This window comes from Alexandromys fortis, unplaced genomic scaffold (assembly GCF_014885135.2).
Source record: "Alexandromys fortis isolate MF-2015 unplaced genomic scaffold, M_Fortis_MF-2015_v1.1 scaffold_89, whole genome shotgun sequence".
Classification (NCBI taxonomy): domain Eukaryota; kingdom Metazoa; phylum Chordata; class Mammalia; order Rodentia; family Cricetidae; genus Alexandromys; species Alexandromys fortis.
The window spans coordinates 689,451-703,406 of record NW_026067973.1 but is presented as its reverse complement, the minus strand read 5'-3'; the positions used below and the strand labels follow the sequence as shown (position 1 = coordinate 703,406).

Here is a 13,956-nt window from a genome sequence, read left to right as displayed (position 1 = left end):
TGGGGGAGGAGCTATAAGAAATCTAACTCTCTGCCTTTGATGATAGGAGGCTGTCAAGGCAAGACTAGGCCAGGGGTGGGGTAGGAAGGAAGCAGGTGCACATTGCTCTTTCTGGAGCAGAGTTTGGGGGGAAAGGCAGAAGGCCGAGGAGAGACTATGAGGGAAGTCCATTCTGACTTATAGGAGGGGAAAGGAGATTGGGAATTAGCCTCTCCTGGGCCACTGGTAACAAATGCAAAAAATGTCAGGCTTCCTGTTGACAACACCACTACATTTACTTACAAACAAGGAAGTGCCACCTCTTCAGATCCACTGAGAAAAGCTATAAGCCCCATTACACAAGCCACACTAGCGGTTCCTCCCGTTCATTTCTAGCCAGTCCCGGGACCCTTCACGGAGCAATCTGGGCCACCAAATCAATCTGCTGCTAGCCACATGGACTTCAGAACCCCTCGGCCAGACATCTGAATCCACTAGATCAATCACGTAATACCCACGGCACTAAGCATGGAGTATTTCAGAGTTGGTCTCACTCGGTGTCACCACAAGGATTTGGGGAGGGTGTTTCCACAGTGCCTGCCACCTCAAGCCTCCTCAGTATGAGATTCTTCAAAAACGATATAATCCACTCACTTGTAAAACTGAGCCTCCTAAGCAGACAGTAAAATTTTTTTTTTTAAAACAGGCTGTGGGGATCTGAAACTTTCCACTCTGCCATGGTCAGAAGGTCATCTGCTTGGGGACAGAACTATGTTTGTGCCCGGTGTCACATAGGAGTTCTGTGAGTTTCTCTTACCCATTGACTGACTGACTGAGACAATGGCCTGAGACCCTGGAAATCTCCCAGGGCTGTGACCCAAGAGATATGCTAGCTGTCCTGTTGGGATGGGCCTACCTATTTTCAGGTAGGTTCCATTTTGATGTTCCCAAAAGAACAGTGACAAGATTGCTCAATGAAGGTCCACACTAAGATGTTTTTTCCATCTTTCTGAACTCCAGCCCTATACACCTAAAATCCTTACCCAAAACCATGAATTCTGGGATCAAGTGACCAACAAGTCTAGTCCCAGCAACAACTACAAATAGGTCCTCAATCTGTTTTATCAAAGAAGTTCTAAGGATAAGGAGGTTTCCAAGTGGGACTCCAGAACCCTCGCTCTCCCTCCCTGCTACCTGACAGACACCGCATGAGTCTTAACAACAACAAACAAACAAACAAACAAAGACAAGAGATATGCCTTGCAACACCATCCCCGCTGGGGCCCCTGTGCCCACACTTTTGGGTTTTGCCTCTCCTCAGAGCCCCAGCTCAAAGGATGCTGGGTGGGAGGAGCCAGGCTAGCAACTACACAGGCTGGTTGGCTGGCTGCTGAGGAACCTCTACACTTTAACTAGAGAAGAAAAGAGATCAACATGGAGCAGGGGAAGGGTCTGACTGGCCTCATCCTGGTGATCTTTCTTCTTCAAGGTAAGAGTTTACTCGAGGGTCTGACAGCCTGGGAAAGGCTCAGGAGACGAGGCCATGACCGGGGAGGTAAGGTTATTGGAATCCTAACTAACCTTGAGCCATCTTCATCTGTCATCGAGAGGCAAAAAAGGAAGCCTCCAGCTGTTCTCTGCCAGAAAGAAGCACAGGGACCTGAGGGCTAAACTGGCTAGAGAGAGGATCATACTGCCGCCATCTTAGGCTTGAATGTACTTCAGAAGGGCCGTGCAGCTGGGGTAATGACTCAGTCAGAAGGTGATTACTTAGCAGGCAAGCAAGGGAATCTGAATTCGATCCCTGGAACCCACTTAAAATGAGGATATGGAGGATATGGTGGCTGACTCTTGTCATCACAGTGCTGGGAAGGCAGGGACTGATGGGTCCCAAGGCTTTCTAGCAGGCCAGCCAGCCTGGACACATCACCACCTTCAGCTCAGTCAGGCGCGTGTGCGCGCACACACACACACACACACACACACACACACACGCATGTGCGCACACACCACACACACACACGTGTCACACGTGGTGACACGGCCAAGGTGAGAAAATTGGGAGAAAGGGATACAGTCAGTGGATCTATGAAACATTTGCCCACAAAGCTGTTTAACCGGTCCACAAGCATGCCGAGATCCAGATATGTGAGACTCCATAGAAGAAAAGGATGAACCAAACCCTTCTGTTCGCAAGAGCTCAGGTGTCATTGGAGAGATGGGTTTCACTGCTGACACACTGAGCACAAGATGTAGCATAGGCATACCTGTGTGTGCATACAGACACACTAGTTCACCAACAGGAAGTAGGTGAACTAGACTGAACCTGGGTACCCTGGGGGAAGCTAAAGTCATGAAAATTATCTTATTTATTTGTTTGCTTGTTCGTTATGTGCATGCCGTAGTACATACATGGAAATCAGAGGACAACCTGAAGGAACTGGTCTCTTTCTCCACTATGTGGTGCCTAGAATAAAAAACAAATCCTTTTACCTGCCACATCACAATGTTCCCACTCCCTTCCTTTTTAACAGGGTCTTACTATGTAGCCCAGGCTGGCCTCCAACTCACAGGCAATCCTCTGGCCTCAGCCTCCTGAGTGCTGGTGATAGAGACATAAGTCACCACACCTTGCTAAAGGCCTGGAAGTTGCTGAAACTACAAAACCCTTCTGTGACATGTCAAGAACAAAGAACTGAGGATGGAGCTGTGAGGAGCCAAGAGTAGGAAATATTTGTTGGATGTAGCAGCATCTAAACTCAGTACTCGGGAGGTAGAGTCAGGAAAGTCAATAGTTCCAGTGTAACCTGGGCTATATAGCAAATTCTAGGTCAGCCTAGACAGTGGGAAACCCTGTCCCAAAACAACAACAACAAACAGGGTAGAAAATGTCAAACATAAACCACTAATATAAGGATACAGTTAAATTTTAAATTTGTGGAATTTGGTGAAATGAAGATCATGACTGATTAGCACAGTTTCAGTAGAGTGGTGTGAGGGGATGCCAGACTGGCTAGAAAAAAAAAAAAAGGTGGAGGGTGGGTGATAAAGTGTGGCAGGGTAGGAACTGTGCTGGAGTAAGAGCTGTGCTGGAGTAGAGGATGCGAGTGAGAGGCAGAAGAGGTGGCGTAAAAGAGAAAAGGAGCATACGAAATAAACAATGCCTGGGCAGTGATGGCACACGCCTGTAACCCCAGCACTCTAGGCAGAGACAGGCAGCTCTTCATAAGTTCAAGGCCAGAGAGGTCTACAGAGAGAGCTCCAGGACAGCCAGGACTACACAGAGACTGTCTTGAAAATAAAAATAAATTAAAAAATGGGTGAGTACATTTTTTAGCTAAAGGAGATGGCAACAGGCAAAATAAAAGTCTAGAGTAGATTCGGAAAGAAGGAGGGCAGAGTCAAGGGCACACACAGGAAGGCAAGAGTGTGGGTGAGGGCAACAGAAAGCAGGTGCAGGGGCTCTCGGGAGGCGGGTTTGTCATCAGACAGGAAGCAGGACGGGACCACAACAGCACCACTGCTCTCAAAGCAGGGAGGGAGGCAATGGTACTACGGTGACATGTAGGACAGTGGAGTGGGAGACGTGGAGAAGATGGAGAGAGGGGAGCAGCCTTGCTGAGAGAAAGCGGAGAAAGCTGCAGACAGCGCAGGCTCAAGGGCAATACTGAAAGTCAGACAGAAGGCTCTGGAAAGAATACCAGGTTGAGCAACAGAAAAGCCAAGTCCTGATCTAGCTCAGCCACCAGTAAGTTGTGAACACTTAAACACCACTGCCCTCTGAACTCAATTCTCATACCAGTCTATTGGATATTTGGCTATGTGGGTTCCTGAGTCTGAAGAGACCACACTCAGATACGCAAATGTCAACAATGTCAGCGGTCACTACCATCTCCGCTCCTACTGACTCTGAGCAGAACGAAGAATCTCCTTGCTCTCTTACAATAGCCAAATGATTAGAGATAAGGACTAGTAAAAACATGTTTGGGGCCATAGAGATGGTTCAGCACTTAAGAACATGCTTACTGTGCTTGGAGAAGACTGGGGTTTGAGTCCTAGAACCCACAAGGCGGTTCACAACTGTCTGTAACTCCAGTTCCAGGAAACTGGGATGTTCTCTTCTGGCTTCCACCAGCACCAGGCACGCTCACGGTGCACATATACACATCAAGCAAACACTCATACATATAAAACATATCTTTAGAATAGTAATATATTTAACTGTTGTATCCACCTACATGATTCATTCCCATAACCATTCACCTGGCAGATGGGGCTCCTCCCATGTTCTAGGCAGTATGCTGGTGTCATTCATAAACAGCATCGGCTTGCAGAAGTTGTAGGACAGTTGATGCTTCCAACTACTTCTGTTAGACTTGGACTCATGACTAGCTCCCCCATCACCAACTCCACATCGAGCCCTATCACTTCCCTCACCTTTTCCAAATCTGCATATTTAATTAGCTATTTTTTCCCACCCAAAATGCCTTTCCCTATCTGGTAAGTTTTTACTTGTTCTTCAATGTAAGCCAATGTCATTTCCTCTACTAAACTTTTTTTCTTGAGCAGAATCAATGAATCAATTATTTCTTTTTTCCTCTCCCCCCCCCCCGTCTCTTTTTTTTTTTTTTTTTTTTTTTTTTGGTTTTTTGAGACAGGGTTTCTCTGTGGTTTTGGAGCCTGTCCTGGAACTAGCTCTTGTAGACCAGGCTGGTCTCGAACTCACAGAGATCTGCCTGCCTCTGCCTCCCAAGTGCTGGGATTAAAGGCGTGCACCACCACTGCCCAGCTCCCCCCCCCCCCCCCCCCCCCCCCCCCCCCCCCCCCGTCTCTTTGAGGCAGGGTATCACTATGTATCCTGGCTATCCTGGAACTCAATATGTAGACTTTCAGATATCTCCGCACCTTGTCTCCCAAGTGTTGGGGTTAAAGGTGTTCATCCACACCTCTCTCATATTTTTTTATAAGTTTTATTAAATTTTTTTTGTCTATTGAGACAGGATTTCTCTGTGTAATCTTTGCTGTTCTGGAACTTGCTCTTGTAGACCAGACTGGCTTCAAACTCACAAAGATCCACTTCCTCTGCTTCCAAAGTGCCAAGATTAGAGATGTGAGCCACCACTTCCTGGCTGAGATTTACTAAATCCTTAAGACAGCCACCCCAGGATATCCCCCATGGACAGTTTACTTTCTGATGGTCCAGCCTTACCTATAGTGAGGCCCATGCATCTATCATAGCAAAAACTTCCACCACTATATTCCACATGGGGGAAGGGACCGTCATATTGGAACTGCTCTTGTGATGTTCCACCTTCAGATGCTCAGCTTCGGTTGTGTACCTTACTACCCAAAGCAAGAGCCATGAAAGGCTCTTGTAGCCTACCAAGTGCTTTGGTACTACCACGCCCATGTTTGAGCACCAATTTGTTATGCTATCTTGTTCTTGGAGAGACATGAACGGACTGTTCACTTCAGGTAGGACACTGGTGCAAATCAAAATAATAATTCCACCAAAGTCCAGCTTAGAGAATCAGTTTAGTCGGTTTATTTACAGAGAAAGGGTGGGGGGTTTATTGCAGGATTGTGGGTAGCCTCAAAACAGCTGTATCCCTGTAAATCCCCACCCCATTATGGATGGCAAACTTTTAAAAGCTGCATCATGAAGTCTTCTATTATCGTTCATACACATTTTTATAAGCACTGGTATTAATGGCAGCTTCAAAATCTTCATTCCCTAGATGGTAAAACTTTACCAGCTCCTTCTCAAATCATCTCCTTAGCATAAAGTCAGGGTAGCCAAGGGTCTACCATGAACAGCAAAGGCACGCTCATCACTCAAGAAATCCCAAAGATTTAGAAACTCACATGCAGCAGGGCTGGAGAGATGGCTAAGTGGTTAAGGATTTACTGTTCTTGCAAAAGACCAGAGTTTGGTTCCCAGCATCTGGGACAGGCAGCTCACAACTGTCTATAACTCCAGATCCAGAGAGCTGATGCCTCTTGTCTCCACAGGCAACTGAATTCTCATGCACACATGAACTTGCTCTGATGTTCATACACAGATACACACAACTAATAATAAGATAAATATTAAAGAAAGGAAGAAAGAAAAATCCCACCCAGAAAGATAGCGCAAAGACCAAACACAGCAATGTGTAGTTGAGTTTGGTGATTTAGGTTACATCCAGGAGAGGAACACAGATGGAGCCATTGCCATGGACTAGTATCTCTCTTGATCTTGACCTCATGTGACCATGTGAATACCTTGGCCCATCAGAACAAGCCCATGCCAAACTGATTCTTTATCTTTCTTCCATCTTTCCAGGTATTGTGGCCCAGGAAAAAAAAGGTAAGAGAAATGGTTCCTCTCTATTCTCAAATTATGAGGAACTCCATAGAAGTACGGCTTCCTACAACAGTAGTCTCAGGGGCTGAGAAGATGACTCAATAGTCAAGAACACTTCTTATTCTTCTGGAGGACCTAAGTTCAGTTTCTAGCACCCACAGAAGATGACTCACAACTGTCTCTAACTCCAGCTCTAGGACACCCAACACCCTCTTCTGGCCTCTGTGGGTACCTCTACATACATGACATGCACACACACACACACACACACACACACACATTCATTTAAAAAAAATAGTCTTGTAATTTAGAAAAGGAACAAGTTTGAAAAGATAAGGTGGTAAGAGTTGGAGAGCTGACTTTTCCATTATCAACCAAATCAGTGTCCTGCTGGGACCCATTCTGGGCAGCTTACCTAGACCTAAGCAATGAATTGTCTGGTTCTTGCAGTAGAAACAGGATCTTAGTAACGAAGCATGCCTTAAAACATGACTGAACCAGCAGCATTAGCATGTGAGTAACAGACCTCACCTCCCCAGAACTTCTAAATAAGAGCTGATATTCTACCATGGTCCCTGTGTGATTCGCATGCGCCGTAATGATGGAGAAACAGTGTTCTACTAGTCTTCTGGTACGATCACAAAGCCCCTTAACAGAACCGCAATCTACCCCTTTCCAGAAAACCATTATGTGGTAAAAGTGGATGACAATCGAGGAGATGGGTCTGTACTTCTGATGTGTGACTTGAAAGACAAGACCATCACGTGGCTTAAAGACGGGAACATAATAAGCCCTCCGAATGCAACTAAAAACAAGTGGAATCTAGGAAGCAGTACCAAAGACCCTCGCGGCATGTACTGGTGTCAAGGAGCAAAGGACAAGTCAAAGCCACTCCAAGTGTATTACAGAAGTATGTAACCCCTTCGCGATGCTTGTTGGGAATTCAGCAGAACTTACTGTTCTGGTGGGCTTACCAGTCTGGGACAAGGTGGGGACAGATGCTAAGCAGTGATTTGTGGTAATAATAATAGCTGGTTCTCTTTGTCTAGGGTTACTACTCTTTAAATTGACACTTCCCACAGTGTCTTGAGAAAGCACAGCCCTGTACTACCTGTTTAACTTTTGGGTGGACCACATGGATTAGAGCGGCTCAGCAAATAAATCAGTTAGGAGGGGGGGACTGTGCAGTGGAGAGGAGAGCGGGGTTGTCGAGACTGGAGATCAGGTCTTCCTTCTCCTTCACTGAGTTCCCGTTGATAGAACTGTTTAGGCGTCCCTGGAATTTCTCAGAGAGGAACACTGGCAAGCAACAGTTCTTGGGGCAAGGATACTCTATCGTCATACCACACAGAGAGGGCAGCTCCTGCTGCCCAGGGCAGAGGCACTGATGGTGGTGGGCAGAAGAAAGGAAAGATGCAATAACACCTTACATTCCGAGAGAGGTCTAGCCCTCCCTGTGTCTTGTTCCCCACAGTGTGTGAGAACTGCATTGAGCTCAGTTCGGGTACCATATCGGGTTTTATCTTTGCTGAAATCATCAGCATCTTCTTCCTTGCTGTCGGTGTATACTTCATTGCTGGGCAGGATGGAGTTCGGCAGTCACGAGGTAAATCAAGCTAAATGTGGTGCTACATGCTTGTAATCCTAGGTACTTAGGAGGCTCAGGCCGGAGGGCCCTGAGTTCAAGGCTGCCAAGGCAACCTTATATATAATATAATATAATATAAGTATATTTTAATACCCTGTCTTAAAATTAAATTTGTAAAGGGGTAGGAGCTCAATTAGTAGACCACTTATCTAGTTTGCACAAGGCCTAAGGTTCAAGCCCCAGAACGCTCAAACCAAATGTGGTAGCACATGCCTATAATCCCAACACTCAAGAGATGGAGGCTGGAGAATCAGACATTCAAGATCATTTTTGGCCACATAGAGAGTTTGAGGCCAACCTGGTCTACATAAGACCCTATCTTGAAATGAAGAGGAGCAGCTGGAGATGTGTCACAGGTATTAGAGCCCTGCTTTGCCTACTTCAAGCTCGGAATTGATTCAGTCCCTAGCACTGAATAAAACTGGGTATGGTGACACGAGCCTGTAGTCCAAGTGTTTGGGAGATAGAGAAAGGGGGATCTGAAGGTCAAGGTCATACAAAGCTATGGAGTGAGTTCAAGGCCAGTCTAAGCTACCTGAGATCCTATCTTTAAAAAAAATACACATAAATAATTGAAGTTATTTATATATAATATAAACATATTATATATAATATAAATATACATTATAGTTATATAATGTAGCTCAGTATAAAACACTTAGGTGGCATTGTGAAGCTCTGAGTTCATTCCCAGTCCTGGAAGAAAAAGAATATCATGAGTTGAGAGATGGGACCAACTAAGACCCTTGGCTTCCTTCTTATCAAAATAGACCCAGCAGGGAGACTGTTGGTGCATATTGCTAATTCATAATTGATGATCTTATGTCTCTGTAGGGCAAGAAGGAAAGACATTTCTTATTATCCTAGCATATTTGGGATTTGCCTAAGATTTGGCCTTTTTTCCCTTAAATTTATTTTTTCTTATTGTTTTTTCTGTTGTTGTTGTTGTTGTTGAGACAGAGTCTTGTAAGGTAGCCCTGGCTGGAATTCATTATGTAGCTCAGGCTGACTCAGATCCCTGCAGTTCTTCACAAGGAGTGAGATTATAGGCACGAGTTACCATGCTTGATCTCTCTCTGTGTTTTAATACTTTATTGAGGACAGGCATAACGGTGCACACCTTTAATCCCTGCACTCCAGAGGCAGAGGCAGACAGATTTCTGTGAATTCGAGACTGATGTCTATATACTAAGTTTCAGGCCAGCTAAGGGTTACATAGTGAGACCCAACCTCAAAAACAGAATTATTTATGGAATTAATAATGTAGTGGCTCACATCGACAATCCTAGCACTAAGGAAGCTGAGACAAGAGGGTCACCTTAAGTTTGAGGCTAGCTTGGTCTATACACAAAGTTCCAGGCCAGCCAGCTACATTGTGGGATCTTGTCCCAAAGAAAGAAAAAAGGAAGGGGCTGGAGAGATGGCTCAGTGGTTAAGAGCAGTGAATGCTCTTCCAGAGGTCCTGAGTTCAATTTCCAGTAACCATATGGTGGCTCACAACACCCATCTGGTGCCCTCTTCTGGCCTGCAGGCAGACATACAGACAGAACACTGTATACATAATAAATAAATATTAAAAAGAAAGAAAGAAAAAAGGAAGGAAAACATTCTTTAAAAAAAATAAAAGAAGTCTTATGTAACTGTACCTTGCACTTCCGATCCACCTGCTTCTACCTCCCAAGTGTTGGTATTATAAGCATATGCTGCGACGCGTCCTGTATAAGTTGTGTTGCGGATCAAACTCATGACCTCACACATACTAAGCACCCAACCAACTGATCTGCATCCCTGATCCCCCAGGAGGAAGCTTTTCATTGAAGTAAAACCTACATATGGAAAAGTGAATCACAAGAATACAGCTAAAATAAAGTGGACAAAGCAAACATACTTGTGCATCCGACACCCAGTTTAAGAAACCAAGCGTTACCAACACCATATGGAAGTCCCACTGACAGTCACTCCCAGCCGCTACCTGCCCCTGAGCATGGGCTCTATCCTGACCTCTGGCTACAGAGGTGTTCTGTTTGGTTCTAGTTCTGTGGGAACGGACTTGTGCAACACGTAGTCTTGTGCGTAGCTCCTTTTGCTCAACAATGTGCTTTTGAGAATGATCCATATTCTTGTGTGCAGCTGACTCTCATACTACTTAGAATTCTATCGTGTGAATAACTCAATTATCATTCTGTCTTTAAATGTATATTTTGTCTATTTCTTGTGCAGCTTCGGACAAGCAGACTCTGTTGCCGAATGAACAGCTCTACCAGGTAAAGAACCAGGGAAGAGAAAAACGGTGCCCCGGTCTTTGGGGTGGACCTTAAGGATTGTGGGCAAGTTCTCTGGAAGCTACTGTAGAGATAAAGATCCGCTTCTGACATGCTACTTAATAGACGGTTGCTGTGTTGGATAGTATGGGAAACATAAAGACCGAGGTAAGGAGCTGGTGAGAAAAAGACACATGAGGAAATTCCACGAGGACCCTTCCTCTCCTCATTCTTTTGGCTCCTAGAGCTGTGAATCGCCTAAAGTTTTGTTCATAAAAATATTTGATGGAGGGGCTGGAGAGATGGCTCAGAGGTTAAGAGCATTGCCTCCTCTTCCAAAGGTCCTGAGTTCAATTCCCAGCAACCACATGGTGGCTCACAACCATCTGTAATGGGGCCTGGTGCCCTCTTCTGGCCTGCGGGCATACACACAGACAGAATATTGTATACATAATAAATAAATAAATAAAATATTTGATGGATATGCTTTACATTAATTAATAAAGGATAAAACGTGAGTGGATGGTTATACTGTCCTCTTCAGCCCCTCAGGGATCGGGACAACGAGCAATATAGCCATCTCCAAGGAAGTCATCCAAGGAGGAAGTGAGCTCAACAGTACTCCAAGTAAGTGTGTGCTTCACCGCTCATCTCGGGGAGGGGCTCTGCCTCTGCATGACCGGCGTGCTTCCCAGCGGCTGCCAAATCTCTTTGCAATAAGGATGAGAAGTAGGGTGTGGGTAGAGGAGTGTGGAGTCTTTCTCCCAAAGTCACTGGTACCAGGACTCAGTGAATACTTGGGAGCCCTAAGCAAATGTAAATCCTCTGAGAGAAGAGCCCTGAGCCACAGAGATGCTGAACATTAATCTTAACCCCATTAAAGTCTCAGACCGGGCAGTGGTGGCACATGCCTTTAATCCCAGCACACAGGAGGCAGAGGCAGGCCGGACTCTGTGAGTTCGAGGCCAGCCTGGTCTAAAAGAGCTAGTTCCAGGACAGGCTCCAAAGCCACAGAGAAACCCTGTCTCAAAAAACCAAAACCAAACAAACAAAAAACAAACAAACAAAAAAAAAAAACCTCAAAACTGGTATGGTGAAGCATGCCTTTAACCCCCAGAACTCTGAAAGCAGAGGTAGTTCCCTGTGAGTTCCTAGCTATCTTGATCTAGTGGGGGAAAAAATCACCTTATGAACTTCTAAAATAAGCCCAACAACGAATCAGAAGTTCTGATCCAATCAGCCCTACACCAGTGTCAATCAGGAACACAGATTTGAAAACATCAGTTGGTTTTCTGACCAATTACAAATTTTCTTTCTCATTCCAGGTATTGCCCTTTCCATCCCAGGATCAAAGCAATGTGTTTTAGAGAGAGCCCGGTAGAGAGATCTTCATCCCTACTGTTAACCTGCAGAGGTGGCAAGCAGAGAACTGTCTGAGAAATTCTGGGGTTTTCTCAAAATAAAATAAAAGTCCAAGCTTGGGGAAGGTGGTGGTGTAACTCAGTAGTAGAGCACTTGTCAAGCTTGCTTGAGGCGCTGTGTTAAAGTCACGGCACCCTACCCCCAGACCCTCACAAAAAACAGTGAAGGGGAAAAAGTACAGCGTGGTGTTTGCAGAGCGTCACCTATTGGTGAAAATTGTAAACGACAAAATTAAAAGATCGGGTATAACCACCTCTGTCCAAACAGACTTTTCCTGTTTAACATTCACTAGGGTATTATGCTGTTTCTAATTTAGCGGACCAATATGGCAATGGGGTGGCTCATCAGATAAAAGTCTTTGCCACACAAGCCTGAAGACCTGAGCTCAATCTCCAAAAAGTCAAAAAAAAAAAAAAAACCTACTCCACCATGCTGTTCTCAGACCTCCACACACATGCTAAGCATATACAGACCCTATACATACATATCACAACACTATAATAATAATAATAAATAAATACATAATAATAACACCAGTGAATTATATATGCAGTAGATAGTGAAAGGTTTCCTTCTACCTGGATCCCCAACCAAAGTAACCTTCCCCACAGGCAAATGAGTTTCATACATATGTTCTTGAACATATTTTAAGCATGGAAGAATGGTTCTTAAGTTCACTTTATTCTTCCCCTATTCTTCATACAATGATATAACACTATACATCTTGCATTTTCTCCTAAGCCAACCTGAAGATTATGACACAGAATAAGGTAGAAAGACCGGTTACTGGCTATTGATTTATTTAGGGACTCACTGACAGCACTACATGTCCTACCTATTTGCCAAGCATGATTTCACTTGCTCCGGGAACAGAACGACATGGAGAAATAGCTAAAGCATGAGTCGTTGCCCTGAACAGCCTACTGGCTGCTACATAAGTTTCCAGTAAAGCTTGCTTGCTTGCCCACCCCGCCTTGTGGTTCTAAAGTGTAAAATAAGAATACAGACGGGACCCAGGAACAAAGCCTTTCGGGAGTTGTCCTGGCTTCACTCTGCTGGTGACATCTCCTCTCTTCCACTCTCTCCTCTCATTGCGGTTAGGGTGCCTATTTCAGAAAGATATCTGCAACCTTTCCGGAGCCCCCGGCCCATGAGATCTCCTTCACCTTGACCCTAGTTGGTCCAGAAAGTTGCCACTCTTGGATCTCCCAGGTCTCTGGGACTGGGAAGCCTATGGGATTCCAGGGTTCTGTTCCAGTGGTCATGGGGACTGTGAGACCCAGGACTGGAGTCTCCAATTGGAAGAAGGTGAGATTAAGCTGATCATTCAGAACCCAGGGAGATAGGCAGGAAAACTGACATGGGGTTCATTACCCCACAGATTTTCATCCATAGCCTTGATGGGATACTGAGGTGGCACTAGTCTCTAAGGAAAAGTTGGATTGTTCTGCAGGGAAATGGACAGACTGAGAATCTAAAATGAAAATGTATAATTTCTGAATGAATGGTGAATGCTTGTAATGGTTCTACAGCTGTGTGGATACTGGGTCTGACTGAGCCCTAACTTGTGGTTTATCCTGAATGGGCACTCACCTGGAGTAACAAGAGGTGACAGGTGTTGCGGGAGGGCCTTCCACTCCTCCAACCAATAGCTGCTGAGATACCAGCCCATTGGGGCGTGGTCTCTCTCCCTTTAAAAAAGCGGCTACTTCCCTTCCCTCTGGAGCTCTCTCTCTCTTCACTTCCTGCTCTGCTGGTGACTAGACTCCCTTCCTGGTTGCGCAGAGGGCTATTGTCTGGGACGGTGATCTGTAAGTTTTTTCCTCTTTAAATAAATACCACCCTATTAATCATAATTCCAAACTGGTGTGGCATTGTTTGTGACTTACGCCTTCATCTGGCGTCCAACGTGGGGCTCAAACCCATGACCCTGAGATTAAGAGTCCCATGCTCTACCGACTGCCCTTAAAAAAAAGGGGGTAAAGTCTTTAAAGAGACAGAGTACAGATAGTTATTGATTGAGAGAAATAAAGAAAAATAAGCTACGTAAAAATGGAAAATTCACAGAGAGTCTGGATTCTTTGTATTATTGTGTTTTCTTTAAATTTTTTGACTATGAAGGAGCTAAGTACAGAGAGACATTTCATTACATGGGCTACCAAGCTAAACCAAAATGGATTTCATGAGGGTATTATGACTTCAGAATTTGGGTCTAAGGACATGATGCTTTGGAAAGGGTCTTCTTTTGTTTTCACAGAGGATGTGACCCTGTGGATTGCATCTATTCCGATTTGGTATGA

General features: G+C 45.0%; 1 protein-coding gene across 1 annotated transcript; it reads left to right on the top strand.

Annotated features, from left to right (window-relative positions):
• The first annotated feature begins 1,364 nt into the window (after window positions 1-1,364).
• On the top strand, window positions 1,365-12,517 carry Cd3g (CD3 gamma subunit of T-cell receptor complex). Its single transcript, XM_050156328.1, has 7 exons — window positions 1,365-1,468; window positions 6,305-6,328; window positions 7,005-7,235; window positions 7,800-7,931; window positions 10,194-10,237; window positions 10,779-10,861; window positions 11,560-12,517. Exons 1-6 carry the CDS (start codon window positions 1,414-1,416, stop codon window positions 10,842-10,844), a joined length of 552 nt encoding a protein of 183 aa, XP_050012285.1. The 5' UTR covers window positions 1,365-1,413; the 3' UTR covers window positions 10,845-10,861; window positions 11,560-12,517.
• The last annotated feature ends 1,439 nt before the right edge of the window (window positions 12,518-13,956 follow it).